General features: G+C 40.3%; 1 protein-coding gene across 4 annotated transcripts in view; it reads left to right on the top strand.

The window, feature by feature from the left end:
* Positions 1-15470, top strand: part of LOC133366634 (cadherin-10) — a 158084-nt gene that overhangs the window by 53483 nt on the left and 89131 nt on the right. For all 4 annotated transcript variants that reach the window (XM_061589975.1, XM_061589949.1, XM_061589966.1 and 1 more), the window contains exon 2: positions 4774-5150. In XM_061589975.1, coding sequence (XP_061445959.1) covers positions 4920-5150 — 231 coding nt within the window. In that variant the 5' untranslated portion in view covers positions 4774-4919. The remainder of the gene's footprint in view (positions 1-4773; positions 5151-15470) is intronic.

Below are 15470 nucleotides of genomic sequence, written 5' to 3'. Positions count from 1 at the left end.
GAGAGAGAGAGAGAGAGTATTGCCTAAGGCCACCAAATGAGTTCTTGGCAGATGCAAGATTATGAATCCATGACTTCCTGATTTGTAGTTCTTGTTTTATTGACATACAGGTTGGGAAAAGGAGCAACAACCTGGAAAACATGTTTATAAGTATGTGTGTGTGTGTTTAGATAAGTCTGTGTAACTAAACACAGCTGAAAACTAGTCTGGGCTTTGAGGGTATTTTAATATCTGAAATTGAGGTTATACCAACCAGGTTGCTGGAGACCAAGACTGGGAGGTGCTACCCCTACTATTTTTGATTAATATTTGTTTTTTAAATTTTTTTAATTTACTATTGCATTTATATCCCAAGGAGCTTTTCCTCCAAGAAGCTCAAGGTGACATATATGGTTCTCTGCCTGCCCGTTTATCCTCACAGTGCCTCTCTATGAGGTAGGTTAGGCTGAGAGATTATGACTCACTGAGTGAACTTCACAGCTGAGTGATGATTTGAACTCTGGTCTCCCAAGTCCTAGTCCAACACCACACTGGGTCCAGGAAGAGGAATTTCTGAGAAGTGTTCATGGGGCTCTAGGAAGAGTAGAGTTGTATTGGGTTGATGTACACCTTTCTTATTTCATTCAGGTAGATTTCCAGCTTACCTTTTATATGCCCTCTGATTCATCTAAATAGTATCATGATCAAAGCAGGTGACAAGGTTTTTATGATTTGGTTAAAATACTAACAGCACAATCCAAACCCAAGATTCGCCAGGATGATGGAGTTTGGATTGGCAGATCTTGGGCTTTCCTGGCTCAGCTGCGGTTACGGTGGCAAGTCCCTAAACCAGCTGAGCTGGAGATATGCTGGTATAAGTCCCTCGCCCTGCATCAGCTGGGGCTCAGCCAGTTGAATTTAGGCTGCCATTAAGTCCCCCAAAAGGGGTGTTCTGAGAGTATGGTGGGGGTGTGGGAGTTGCAGGACTGGGCAAGGGGACACCCCTATTCCAAACCCCTTTCAGGTTGGTCTTGTGACCTAGCGTGCCAGCGGAACTTAACCGGCAAAAAGGGTGGTGTAAGTCAAATTCCTTCTGAATGGAGTTTTAATAGGGGTAACTTTAGCTGGCATAATTTGATGGTATAAATTATACCATCTTTCTATGGTTTGTATTGGTCTGTGTACTCCCAGGAGCAAAACATTCTATTAAAACTCAAGTGTGAGTTAGTCAGGAAAACATAGAATCGTATTTTTTTAAAAAAATAGCATTCATTTCTAACTAATACTCTATGTAGATGTAAACTGATATAGGACTTTACACTTCAGAATTACAGAGAGTTTACTAATTGCTAATTTATTTCTAGGGAACAAAATGCTTTGCAAAGTATTTGCATTGTTAATCAGTCAAGGCAAATCTCATGGGTCATTATTAGATGAACCTAATGTTTTTTGAAGTACAGTAATAATGGGCATACCTCCCTCATCTGATTCAGAATGGGGCTGTTTAATTGGATTACTTTGGAGCGTATCCTCTAGATGCCCTAAATTTAATCCAATTCAAATAACCCTATATTAAGTTGGTGAGATCTTTGTAGACCAATGTACTCCCAATTATGTCACTGAGAGTGTGCCGAAATTTAGATGCTTCCATATGATAAGGTTTCCCTCTCTGCTCCTTTCCCAGGGGAAGGTGGGGAATAGTCACAGATACTGCTGGGCTTTGGGATTCAGGGTGGGCTCCTAGGTGGGTATGGGTCAAATCAGATTGGTTTAGGTTCATCCAGTAATGTTATAACTGCATAGTGATAAAACATCTATCTATAGAACCCTTTGAAGTTCACCAATAGGCAGCTGCCAAAGGCTTAATTGATCACTAATTCTGATTTAGGCAAAGGAAACTGCATTTTACAGATTCTGTTAGAATTGTGAGTTAGTGTTGCCAGTCAAGGAATCAGATAAGAGTGCACAGATTGGAGTTCAAAAGGGATAATTGCTCAATAAATATTGTTATAGGATTGGGAGGTTGGTTTGGATGATGTCTGTGGGTACCCTGTTGTTATGTGCCTTCAAGTTGATCATGACTTATGGCGACCCTATGAATCAGTGACCTCCAATAGCATCTGTCATGAACCACCCTGTTCAGATCTTGTAAGTTCAGATTTGTGGCTTCCTTGATGGAATCAATCCATCTCTTGTTTGGCCTTCCTCTTTTTCTACTCCCTTCTGTTTTTCCCAGCATTATTGTCTTTTCTAGTGAATCATGTCTTCTCATTATGTGTCCAAAGTATCATAATCTGTTTCATCATTTTAGCTTCTAGTGACAGTTCTGGTTTAATTTGTTCTAACACCTAATTATTTGTCTTTTTCACAGTCCATGGTATGTGCAAAGTTCTCCTCCAACACCTCATTTCAAATGAGTTGATTTTCTCTTATCAACTTTTTATCCTCCAAGCCTATAATTCTGTCTGTAGAGATGGAGTCTGTAGTAAAGGAATCTGCTGAACTGGTCAAGTAGTTTCTTTGTTAAGTGTGATGGACCTGTTAAGTACCCAATTTAACATGTCTGTAAAGACTTGATCAGGAGATGTGATGCCATAGGAGCAACTAGCTGATGATGCTCTTCCAAGAGGAGTAGCTCCCCATCCCAGTTCTGGGGCCAGGAAGTATGCTAGAGTCTGATGTGGAGTTGGAAGCTGGAAAGACACAGAGAGACTGCTCTCTCTGCTGAATCCAAAGCCATGGCCTTAGGGACTTCCCTAGAAATGGGGAAGCAACATCTGTTGCTGTGAGCCCTTCCATCTTATGCTCAAGAACTATACATTTTGTCCAAATCCAGAGATAGTCGCTCTTTCCAGACAGATGGGGATGCACATTTCTGTCCATACCCTGCATTGCAGATGGAGATGGCACTGGAATTTTTACATTCGAATGTGCATTTTGCTTAAAAAAGGGTCGGAAACTATAGGACCAGATGCCAAATACACTGGCCTCTCCAGGCCTCTCTATTTGGCCCTTGGGAATCTGCTCAGCCACATCTCCTCAGGCCACATCTCTAACTGGCCTTGCTGCACACCCTCCTTGAGCACTTTTGCCTTGATGGAATGTGTTCTTGAACTGGAATAATCCCTCTTGCTTACCTGGATGGAAGATGGAGAGATTGTGTATGTGTGTAGAAATTTCTGACTTGTGGGATGTAGCCTACCATACAAAGGTATGAGACATCCATTGGACCAGTCACTTTTGGCTATGGATACATCCACTTTCGTCTTTGCTTCCCCCCCCCAATTGTAATCTAGTTCCCAGAAGGTTGTCCACAAGGGAATGTGCATCCCAAGCTGAAAAATGTTGCCCACCACTGTCCTAGACAGAGATGATTTGAAGACACATGAAGCAGTTCAGTCATTGAGGCAAAACAGATCTAGCCCTGTAAACATCCTGGATGGGAGATTACATGGGAACTCTATGTAAGGTACTCTAAACTTTTTGGGAAGAGATGGGTATGTATACATTTGGTAGATGGGACACATCTAACTAGTAATGCACATGCTATACATACAGAAATGCAGATCTTCAGCATCAAACATAATCTAGATAAAAGTTCTCAGACAGCATGGCAAGGAAAGACATCTGTTGAGGACTCTGAGAACTGCGCCGAACCAAGTGCAGAGTATTGGGTTAGACTGATCAGCATTGACTCAGTATTGAGCCAAACTCATATGTTCAGTGCAGATCTCATCCAGTCTGCATGTGTGGTTCCCAGATAAACAAGGACATCCACATTTGGAGTCCTGCTTCCATATATGGATCTCTCTTTCTACAGTGTATTGACTGTGATAGCATATGAAACTGAAAGCTCTACATTTGTTGTAACCTCAACCAAAGTACCTGGATTTCATCCTGTTGTAGCTTCAATATCAATCAGGTCCAACTGCATTTCATCAGTCTTTCCATTTACATTGACTTTTTTTTTGCTGGAACTTTGCATCTTAGGAACTTTCTCTATCAGAAAGTTCACTTCTTATCATGTTATATTTCTTCTGATGCATATTATGTCCTCTTTTGCCATTTAAAGTACCCTGGGGAACTAGTATTCCACCATTTCTGTAGTTTCTAAAACTGTCTTTGCACTAGCCTTTAAGTGCCTCTTGGTAAATATTTTAATAAAACACTGGGTTAGCTGTAAGTCAAATCAGGTGGAAAACATTTCAAGTAAAGACTGTACAGTAGGGCCCCACTCATATGGCAGGTTACGTTCCAGGCCCCCGCCAAAAAGTGAAAACTGCCGGAAAGTGGGGCCCTACTGTATTACAGCTGCCGTGCTCCAGCTGACAGTGATCAGCTGGAGTGCATGAGCTCCCCGTTCTCCAGCTGATTTTGTGCTACAGCTGATTAGCTGTATATTTAACATGTATGTACCAATGGTTCAAATCCCTTATTCTGCATGACGACTGTTCTCAAAGACCTTAAATCTAACAGTTAAAGATAAGGGTAGTTGATTTAGGGGGTGGAGGCAGAGAAGAACACATTTCTCTGTACAATTCATTTTTCCTGAGCATTTCATGTTACACTAAACTACTAAATGTATTTTACAAACCTGTCATTAGGTGACACTTACTAGATAACTTTTATAGTTGTCACATCAGCTGTTTGTTTTATGCTCAGGGGAAATAACCAATTTGCTGTAAGATTTTGGAACTATTCTGCCAAGAACATAAAATCTAATGCAGAGAAAGCGAATGTTTTCAGTTTACAACTACGTTTCTTTAACTATATTGTTTTCTTGTTTCTTTTAAGATTTTGGATATGCCCAGACAAGAGATGAGCTGTTATAAACCACTTGGCTGCACATTCCACTGAAGGAGTACCTAGAGCTCCATCCAAGACAAAGTGTCAATTTTGTAACCAAAGGCACTTGAGAAAACAATCAGCAGTGGAGAACTATGATAATACAAGAAGTCTTGCCGCTGGTGCTGTTCTGGGTGTGCCTGCTCCACCCATGTTTAACTGCAATGATATTCAGCAGGACTACAGACCATCAGCCCAAAGGTTTTGGGGCACGTGGAACAGGGAATGATGGGAAAGCTCTGCACCGCCAGAAACGAGGCTGGATGTGGAACCAATTTTTCTTGCTGGAGGAATATACTGGGTCCGATTACCAATATGTAGGCAAGGTAGGTCTTCTGGATCTTTTTTCCTATTCTTCCCATGCAATGCAGTGATTTAATGGTAGAAAAATTGTTTTTGGGGACGTCATTCCCAGACTTCTAAACGCATTTAGTTTGCTGTGTTAAAAATAAATAAATAAAGTCAAAGGCTTTGGGAATACGAATATCAGATTCAAACACCAATGCTGTTAACGTGAATAAATAATTAATCATGTGATTGTCGCATTTCTTCATTCATTGATGTCAGTGTTGCATTTCCTTTTGGATACAAGTTCTTTCAAAACTGTCTTACAGTATGCCTTTTCAGTTCTTGCATTTTTTTGTACACATTCCTCCAGAACACAAACTACCCTCCATCTTCTAACATTGATGCTTCCTCTGTGGAAAAAAAAGTAACCCTCACTAACAAACCTGAAGGGAAAAAGAATTTTAGCATGAAATGAAAAGTGGAATTAGTAATTTCATGAGTTTTATGTTCTGTCAAAGCATAGATAAGAAAGGGCAAAGCCTTGTCTTCAAGTACTTTCAACAACTGATTTGACTCTCTTGAGTCCTGATCCTAAGCATGTTTAATCAGAAGAAAATCTCAGAAGTAGTGCGGCAGTATAGATTTCCCAAGTATATATGTAGAATTGCAGCCTTAGTATTTCATTTATGTATCACAAAATCTGGCTGCAATAGGTAGTCATTTCAACAACTCATCATCAGTAGCCAAACTGTTATGTGACCCAGATTTATTAAATCTACCAGAAATGTGAAAACTCGGTTTGGCGTCTGACCCCCATCCCTACCACATCATGGCATGATGACAACTTGACATACACCTGGCAAGAGTCCTTGGAAAATTAGCCCTGGGCTCCTAATGGGAGGAAGGACGGGATATAAGTCAAATGAATGAATGAATGAAGTTCATAAATGGTGGCTGTAGATTTCCCTGCAATGAATAGTCCACAAACATATATACAGTATGATGTATGATATATGATTTATTATTACAGTAGGGCCCCACTCATTCAGCGGGTTACATTCCAGACCCCCCCTAAAAGCAAAGCCCGATGAAAAGTGGAACTCCGTCAATAAAATGGCGCCTGCCTGAAAAATGCCATAAAAGCGGAACAAGTGCCGTATGAGTGGGGCCTTATTCTAATTGAAAGCCGCTGCATTAGCGGAATGCCGAAAAGCAGGCCACTGAAAAGCGGGGCCCTACTGTATTATTATTATTATTATTATTATTATTATTATTAACACTGAGAGTGAACAGATCTCACCACATGATCTCAGTGTGCACCTCATAATTCTCAGCAATGTGTTTGGGGTTCTATCCACATATGCTGAGATTCCTCATGAGGAAAGGGTTTCCTGATAGTAGAGAATGTGAAAACTACTACAATAGAAGTGTAGATAGACCTTTAGCTTCCATTACATGGAGCCCTGTCAATGTTTCTTCTTCCATAGTAGATGCCAGATAACATCACAATGCATGCTTAGAAGCACTCAGAGATGATGCATGAGTGATTCTTACACTTAAAGTGCAATATCAGAAGAGGCCACTTGTGCATCTTCCCTGTGAATAGATCTTTAAGTTCTGGAGATGACTCTGCTTATTACATCTTGCTGTATGGGACACCATTTCCAGTGTTCCAGTAGAAGTGTGTGTATTCATGCATGTGTGTGTGTGTGTGCACACACACACACAGTTGTGAGTCACTTGTGCGTCCTCTGTGGGTGCTTACCATGTAGCAGCTAAAAGTTCCTCTCGGTGTCATAATGATTAAATCATGAAATCTTGGAAAGCATTCTACAACTAGATTGTTGCTGATGAAACTCTTTTTTTATTTGTAATAGCTACTTTGTGTCTAATAGAAGGACTGGGTTGCAGCCATATGCAGAGAGTACTGATGACCTGATTATAAAATATTCAAAGAAATCTCTGTACCCGTTGGCAAAACAAGCTTTCAGAAAAAACATAACTTGCTGTTTTCACTCTTTGTTCAGGAACAGGATGAAACATATTTTATGCTCCTATAGTCTGATCCTAGCCATGTTGCCAGGTCTTGCTAAAGAGTTCCTGGCTAAAGCACAGATGTTCTCATTTTAATATAGTAAGTCCCACCACTCTATTTTGTGGACTCAACAGGAAGGTCAGAATTAGTTATTAACAGTGGTCTTTCTGACTGCATAGTTGGACATTCTCACTATTTTAACCCATTTCGAGTTGACTCATGTTCCATTTTTATGTGCACTGGGATTTCGGTCCTACTGAAATTAGTAGGTAACTTCTAAGAAATTGTGTTTTTGTAGAGGGCACTAGGCCATAAAACAGCTCAAATAGTTGGGGGAGCTGCTCACACAGATCTATGCCTACAAATTAGTGTGCTGTTCTCAACATCAATAACTTTTTCGGAGCTGTTCAAGGAACTACTTTGATTTCCTGTGCAAATTTTCAAATACAGGTTATTCAAACGCATCCAGACTCTGGCATTTGAAACAGGAGATCCCGCCTTCCTTGAACAGTTCCTCTCTTTTGTTAATCAGCATAATATTTTTATATCTATGAATGGAGATTTTATAGGTATATTTTTATAAGAAGCAGATTCCCTCAGAAGGAACAAAACAATATAAATATGGATTTACTATAAGTCATATAATATTGGATGCTGGACTGAAAGTATTCAGTTTATGCCACATTACCCTGACTAAACGTCCACACTGTATTATGTTGCCATGCTCCAGAACAGACGCTCAAATCAAATAACCTCATGTATTGCAACGTAACATGACAGATTACATATGTTTTATTAATTCAGATAGGCCAAATTGAATTGGAAAATCATTTTGTCCTTTTCAGCTTTGGAAGCTCATAAAAAATCAGTTTATTGAGCACTCCAGAGTTAAAGCATAAGATACAACAATGTTTAAAGCACATTTGAGAGCAAATAGCTGCAAGAGGAAAGATTTTCAGCTGGAAAATCTGGAAGGCCTTGATCTGGATTGGGAGCACATTCCATAATTGGACTTTTTCTTCAAAGTACAAGTGGTCAATGTGAATAAAGTTTGAATTCTTTAAAGTGTAAATATTATGTGCAGTTTGATTATTAAACTGTGCACTATAAAACATTTGGGTAATACAGGCATGGAAGATATAGGCCCATGGAAGAAATCCATACCTTTTTTTGTAACAGTTTCCATAGTTTGCCCTTCCAGAAGTTTTCAATGTGGCTTACTCCTAGGGCGAACCAATTGGGTGCTTGCAAAATCCAAGCCAATTCCCATTAGACTTGAGTGGAGTTTGTGGTTTGACAGCTTTAAGATGTCTCTAGTGTTTTAATAAGGCCAATGAAACCAAGAACCCTTGAATAGGATTCCAGAGAATGTAATAGAATTAACTGCAAGAGTACATAAAGGAGAACATATCATGTAGAAGTGTAGAAGTATTTAATGTGTTTATAAGTGTTTTACCACAGGGCTGCAGTTTCCCCTCTATAAAGTATATTTGGAAAATTGGATTGAGAGATAATGAGGTGCTAGGGCCAAAGCAAGGAAAGATGGAAGGAAGCCGGGTATTTCTCATTCATTAACACCGAAGGAACATGGCACTAGGTAGCGGTAAAATTGTCAAAGACCACAGTTTGTTTGTAAGTGAAAGCCTGTGTTAATCATCAACAATTCTGATCAACACCTCCTAGCTGGGAGCTGAAGTGACTTATTCTAGGCATGGTGCCGATTCAGCTTCTTTCAGGAACTCTGTGATATGTTTTTTTTATTTTGAACAAGTATAATGAGGAACAAAAACTATTGTCTGATGGATTTATTTATTAACGTTATTTACTTTCCTTTGTTTTCTTTAGTGATGCTTGCAAAATTATCCCCATCAGAATTTCATCTCAGATTTGGGAGCCTAACAACCCATATTGTTGATCTATAGCTTATTTTAAAAATTGTATTTCTGAACTTCGCTGAGACTGCTGGGCCCTTTACTACAGTTTTCAGATAAATATATGCACATTGATTAAAATTACCACACACACAAAAAAAGGAATGTGGCTTCAATCATGCAATCCCACCAGATGTGGGTTTTGTGTTATTATTTAATCAGTGCACTCATACATTGATTAACAATGCAATCCTACACATATCTACTGAGAAGTAAGCCCCAATGAGTTCATTGGGACGTATTCCAGGTGAATGTGTATCAGACTGCAGACTGCACAAAAGGGAATCCTGATATGGTTGTGAAATGACATCAAGGCTTCTTTTGGTGTGTTAATGCTCATATGCACTTGTGCAGGACACAGGCAAGTCATGGAACAACAAGAAAACAATAATACTCCACTGCCGAAGAACCAAAAAAAGGGAGTGCAGGTGCATGACAGGGTGATGCTGCCCTGGCCCCTAAAAAAATCTTGTTTTCATCTATTTTCCATCTCTTGCTTCCTGAAGGAGATTGCTTCACCTTGTCTCAGGGCAGGGCCAGCCCTGAGTTCCTCATCAAATTAGATAATACAGAAAGAGTTCCCTAGATGTTGAAAATTTGAAAACCATGTTCCTTACAGATGTTTAGCACTGACCATGCCTGAATGAACTTGGAGCAGGGAGTGGTGATGACCTGGGGGTAGGTTGGGAGGTGGCAGGACCCACCACTGTTCTGGACTTGAAACCGTACATAATAAGCCAGCTGCAAATTTTGCTACATCAAAATAACATGTGAGCCTGCTCTTCCCTGCTGCAGTGTGGAGGAATCAGAGAGCCTTTTGTTGTCAAACTACCCCTGTCAAGCCCTACAAGGGCACAGCATAAGCAATCTGTTATGCTAGTAGTTGCATGAGAAATGTGTAAATATATGTGGGTTGAATAAGGCCTTTTATTAGGAAAAATAAATAATGAAATGATTGCAATCATCAAGTGATGACCATGCTTGTGTGAAGTAGATCTAAAAGTAACAATGATCATTCTTGGCTTGATATATAATTTATAAATAAATAAATAGATTTTTTTTGGTGCTGTGGCAAAGACAGAATTGTTCACATGTAGAAATAAAGCCTAGTAAGGAACAAACGTTTGGATCTTGACTTGCCTTTCTGCAAATGGAACGGTTCCTTATTATTTTATTATTATTGTATTATTTTATTTATTTATATCCCACCTTTTCCCAGAACTGGGACTCAAGGCACCTTACAAATTTTAAAACAAATATTGTTAAAAACATATACATAAAACATACAGAAGTTAATTAAAATGTAATTAAACTAACTATAAAATTAACACCAATTAAAACATAGTGATTAAAAAACATAAAATACAAACCAGTAAAAACAGCACCCTATTTAATAGCCCTTGCAGTCAGTTCCCAAAGCCTGTCGGAACATGAAAGTCTTCACCTGCCAATGGAAGGACAGCAGGAAGGGAACCATGCTGACCTCCCTCAGAAGGGAGTTCCAGAGCCTGGGGGCTGCCACTGAGAAGGCTCTTTCCTGTGTTTCCCCCAGACATGCCTGTGAGGGTGATGGGACTGAGAGAAGGGCCTCCCCCAATGTCCTCAGGACTCAGACAGGCTCATATGGGAAAGTATGATCTTTCACACCCAATCCATATAGGACTTTATAGATCATAACCAGCACGAATTATGCTTTGAAACAGACCAATAGCCAGTGGAGCTGTTGTAACAAGGGAGTCATGTGCTTCCAGGTAACCAGCCCCAGTTAACAATCTGGCTGTTGCTCTTCAGACCAGCTGAAGTTTCTAAAAGTTTTTCAAAGGCATCCCCACACAGAGCTCATTACAGTAATCCAATGGGATGTGACTAAGGCATGTGTCACTGTGGCCAAATCAGACATCTCTAGGAATGCGTGCAATTGGCCTGCTAGTTTTAACTGTGCAAATGCACTCCTGGCCACCACTGAAACCTGAGCATCCAGGCTCAGGAGTATACCCAAACTGTGAACCTGTGCCTTCAGGAGAAGTGTAACCCCATCCAAAACAGGTTGAATCCCTATTCCCTGATCTACCTTCTGACTGACAAGGGGCATCTTTCTTGTCTGGATTAAGCTTCAGTTTGTTTGCCCTCATCCAATCCATTACTGATGACAGACACTGGTTTAGAACCGAAACAGCTTCCTTGAATTTAAGTGGAAAGGAGAAATAGAGTTGGGTGTCATCAACATAATGGTGGGACCAGACCCCATAGCTCCAGACAACCTCTCCCAGTGTTTTCATGTATATGTTAAATAGCATGGGGGACAGGCCAATGGCCAAGGAATCCCCCAGCACCACCTTCAATGAACAGAAAGAATTCTGATGCAGTGGAGGCTCTTGCTGGTGAAAGGCAGGAGACATTTCCCTCTGCAGCCCCCAGTGCTGCCTCCTATACTGTTCTGGAGGATCCCAACCCTCCAGGTGAGATTTTCAGTTGTCACAAGGGGAATCCCCCAAAATGGCTCCCCACCCCAGAATCATCCTGTGGGTGGATTTCTACTCATAGGGACATAGGCTCCAAGCCTATATCATTGGAATTGGGGGAGGGGGATCATAGCAGGCCTTGTCCCTAACTTATCAGCATTTATAGTAATTGATCATGTAAGCAGATTGGATGGGTGTCCAAAAGTCCTCTCATAGCTTGATCAGCATAATCAGCTCCTCACCTGTGCTTTTTGTAGTATGGAAGTGAATGCATAAATAAGGTTGAGGCAGGATTTGTGGCTGAAACCCCATTTGCCCCACCTTCCACAGGGGCATTCAGTCTACCCAGATTGGCTGCATGACCAGTGCTACGTTTTGGAAGCACTAACTATTGTCCAAGAAAAAAAAAACAGACTTGAAAGTCTACAGAGTAATGCAAGTCATTTTTTAAAAAAATGGTAGGATGGTAGAAATATGATATTCATCAGTTCATCTGTGAGGTAATTCTTTCATTTGTAAATGCAAATTGATATATTTAAATATGTTCTCCCAGCTAATGAAAACAGTGATTGGATATGTAGTGCGTATACATGTAGGAGGTATATTGGATTTTATTATTGGACCATAACTTTTATAGCAGTATCTGTCATTGGGTGAAAGGAAAGAGGGGAACCTTCCTAGAATTCATAACTGACATAGCAGATATATTCTCTTCATAATCCTGAAATCATTTACCCCAAAATGTCCCATGGCAACATCAGAATAACTTGTTTGAGGATAGCAGTCAAAAGGCATAATCCTACGGTTGCTGGACTGCCTTCCTGGGGGGCAGAGGATTATATGGATTTCCCTCTCCACAAGCGGTACACCCAAATTAGCTTCCTCATTGCAATTACAAAAATCTGTCTCTGATAGCACAGGGAGTAATAAGGAAGCATTCTGAGGTCAAGTCAGAAGCAGATTGGGAGCACCTTTGGATTCAAAGCTCTCCATTCCCCCCAAATGCCCCTATAATGGGGGGGGGGTTACACCAGCCCTGGGGCTGGCATACTTGTTTCCTTCCCATTGGGAGCACTGGGAAGGAAAATGGGTGGAAGGGAGAAGGAAAAAGGCACACACATACCCACCCTATCACAGTTCTGGACCAACAGCTTTGGATGCAGTAGGTCCCATGTTCAATCCTTGGCATCTCCAGGTAGGGCTGGAAAAGATTCTGTCAGAAACCCCAAAGAGATGCTGCCCTTCAGGGTTGACAACACTGAGCTAGATGGACTGATTGGTATGAATCAGTATAAGGCACAGGTTTGGTTTGGGTGGCTTCTTCACTTTTGGTTCTGCTGTCCCCACTTTGCATTGCTTGCCTATGTTGATTTTGATGCTCAAGGATATAATCCAAAAAGCTCTAGATTTTGTTAGATTTTGTTTTTTCTCTGTACAATTCGTTTTCACTTTGACCCTGTGGTAAAGTAGTTTTAGAAAGGACTTGAATCCATATCCAAACCTTATTAAAACATTAGCTTGTATCAGTAGTATTCCTTAAACTTTATTAAATTGAGTTCCCTCCCTCCACATTACAGGAATACCCCGCTATACGTATCTTCACTTTACGGACACTTGCGAGTACGGACATACTCCATTCTCCACCATTCCCCTGTTTACGTACGCTCGTTTCGCACTTACGGACACTGACGGACACTTAAGTACCGCCCAAACTTGCGTTCCACGTGTTTCGTGCCTTGCAGAAGCAGCGTCATCTTAGTGCTTCACTTTAAGTACATTTTCAGTTTACATACTCAGTCTGGACCCATTGCGTACGTTAATGTGGGGTACTCCTGTAATTAGGAACAGAGCTAGAAAGTCCTGTTAAATTTTTACTGACATCTGAATTTTTAAGATCCGTTTATGGAACCTTTGCTCCACAACATTTTGTATATTGTTGAAAAGTATACCAACTCTTGAGGGAAATGCTTAAAATATTCTTCATCCTCCAGCACCTCCCACTGACTTTCACTCTCTGAATGTAGAAAGCATATTTTGCAGTGCAAACATAATAAAGCAAGGCTGTGATATAGCTAAGAATCCCTTTGCCCTTCTTTCTGCCTGTGCTTAAAGATGTTTTATGCAATAAACTTCTGCAAGACATTTATATGCCAGTGAAGTTGTGCGGAGTTAAGCAGATCTCAGAAGAGTTACATCTTGTCTTCTCACAGATTCATTTCAAAATGCAAAAGGGGGCAGAGAGGGAAGAAGGAGAACAGATTGTGCATGTACCTAGTCTATTGACCAGTTCAGACAATTGTAACAGTTTGTGACACAGTCACAAATGTATTTATACTACATATGTAGTGTAATTGTGTTCCAGAGAGGTATTGTTTCACACCTTGGTCTTCTGCCACTTGTCCAAAAGACTGGCCACCCGTGATATATAAACTAGCTTCTTTGCAGTCCTCTTGTACATGGTACCTTTGTGAATGCTACAGTAAGTCTGACAGAGAGAGTAAGATGACAAAGAGAAAATTTATCTTCAGCAAAAAAGCAGGAATGAAGTGACACTCTGAAACTCTCTCACTTGAAATGGGCGATATTTCCCATTCTGCATTAGGACCACATTCACACCATACATCTATTCCACTATTATTCCACTATAACAGTCATGGGTTGCATCCACATGATACATTTAAAGCAGTATCATACCACTTTAAATGAACATGGCTTCCCACAAATAATCTTGGGAATTGTAGTTTGCTAAAGATGCTGAGAGTAGTTTTTTTTTTTTTAAAAAGACAGTAAATTTCTAGCATTTGTAGAATCTGAGATATGAGGCAAAATGTGCAGGCACTATTCTCCTCATTTGTTTTGGAAGGAATGATTCTGCTCCCACCTTTCAGTGTTTTTGTCTAATTAATTCATTTTTCATTTCATTGGTAATCACTTGTGGCTAAGTAAGATTGTCTTAAGTCATAGCAATGGGTGGCATTTAGAAATTTTATTGATTTATCATTTATTTATTTATTACATATATATCACCAAGGAGGGGCAGGGAAGGGAGGCCCTAGAGGGGTCTGTATGCCCCAGGGCCCCAAGAAACCTGGAACCGGCCCGGATACCAGTCAGTGTGTAGACAATACTGAGCTAGATGGCTTAATAGTGTGACTCAATATAGGTAGCTTCCAGTAAACCCATTAAAAAAACCAAGCAGGTCATACAATAGTCAATGCCAGCAAAAAAATAGGCAAGTATGAGCACCAACACAATCATTTAATCATATTAAAAGAGTGAATAGGCTCACATGGAAGCTAATACCAACTTAAGGGATAGCTAAATTCCAATCCACATACTAGTTTGGGAGGTGTAGATCAAGTAAATTTACTTCAGGAACATGCACACTCCAAATTCCTAGAACAAGCAGATCAAAGAATAGCTACTGTGCCAGGAAGGAAATTTATTGTTAATTCTGATTTATAACAACGTAAGGAAGCAAATCAGTCTATGGGATTCCACTGAGTAAAACTAGTACTTCATTGGGTTTTATTAGTACAATATCTTATTTGGAGCTAATCATAACTATTTGTGTTCTTAGCAGGGCCAGTAATTCTGAATGCAAGATTTCAGGGGCCATGTTGCTCTGCTTTTTGCAGGGTCTTCAACCATGAATACGGATCCTGTGTAAGATCAATTTGTATGCACATAGGGTCTGTTTACATAAGAAATAAAATGCAACAGAGTGGAAGCAAGGCTAGCCGCTCTGATCCTGCTCCTCTTCCCCAATGTACATTCACTCTGCACAGAATAGTCAAATGAAGAGCGCTCATCTCACACAGTAGCCTGCACATAGTTCTAGCTTGCTGTTGTTCAGAGAACGTTTCCTTTGCATGGCATTTCTCTAGATCATTAAAAGGTAATGTGTAACAGAATTTTTTTTTTACACAT

This window comes from Rhineura floridana, chromosome 1 (assembly GCF_030035675.1).
Source record: "Rhineura floridana isolate rRhiFlo1 chromosome 1, rRhiFlo1.hap2, whole genome shotgun sequence".
Lineage (NCBI taxonomy): Eukaryota > Metazoa > Chordata > Lepidosauria > Squamata > Rhineuridae > Rhineura > Rhineura floridana.
Note: the sequence above shows the minus strand (reverse complement) of the source record. Positions and strands in the feature narration are given on the sequence as shown.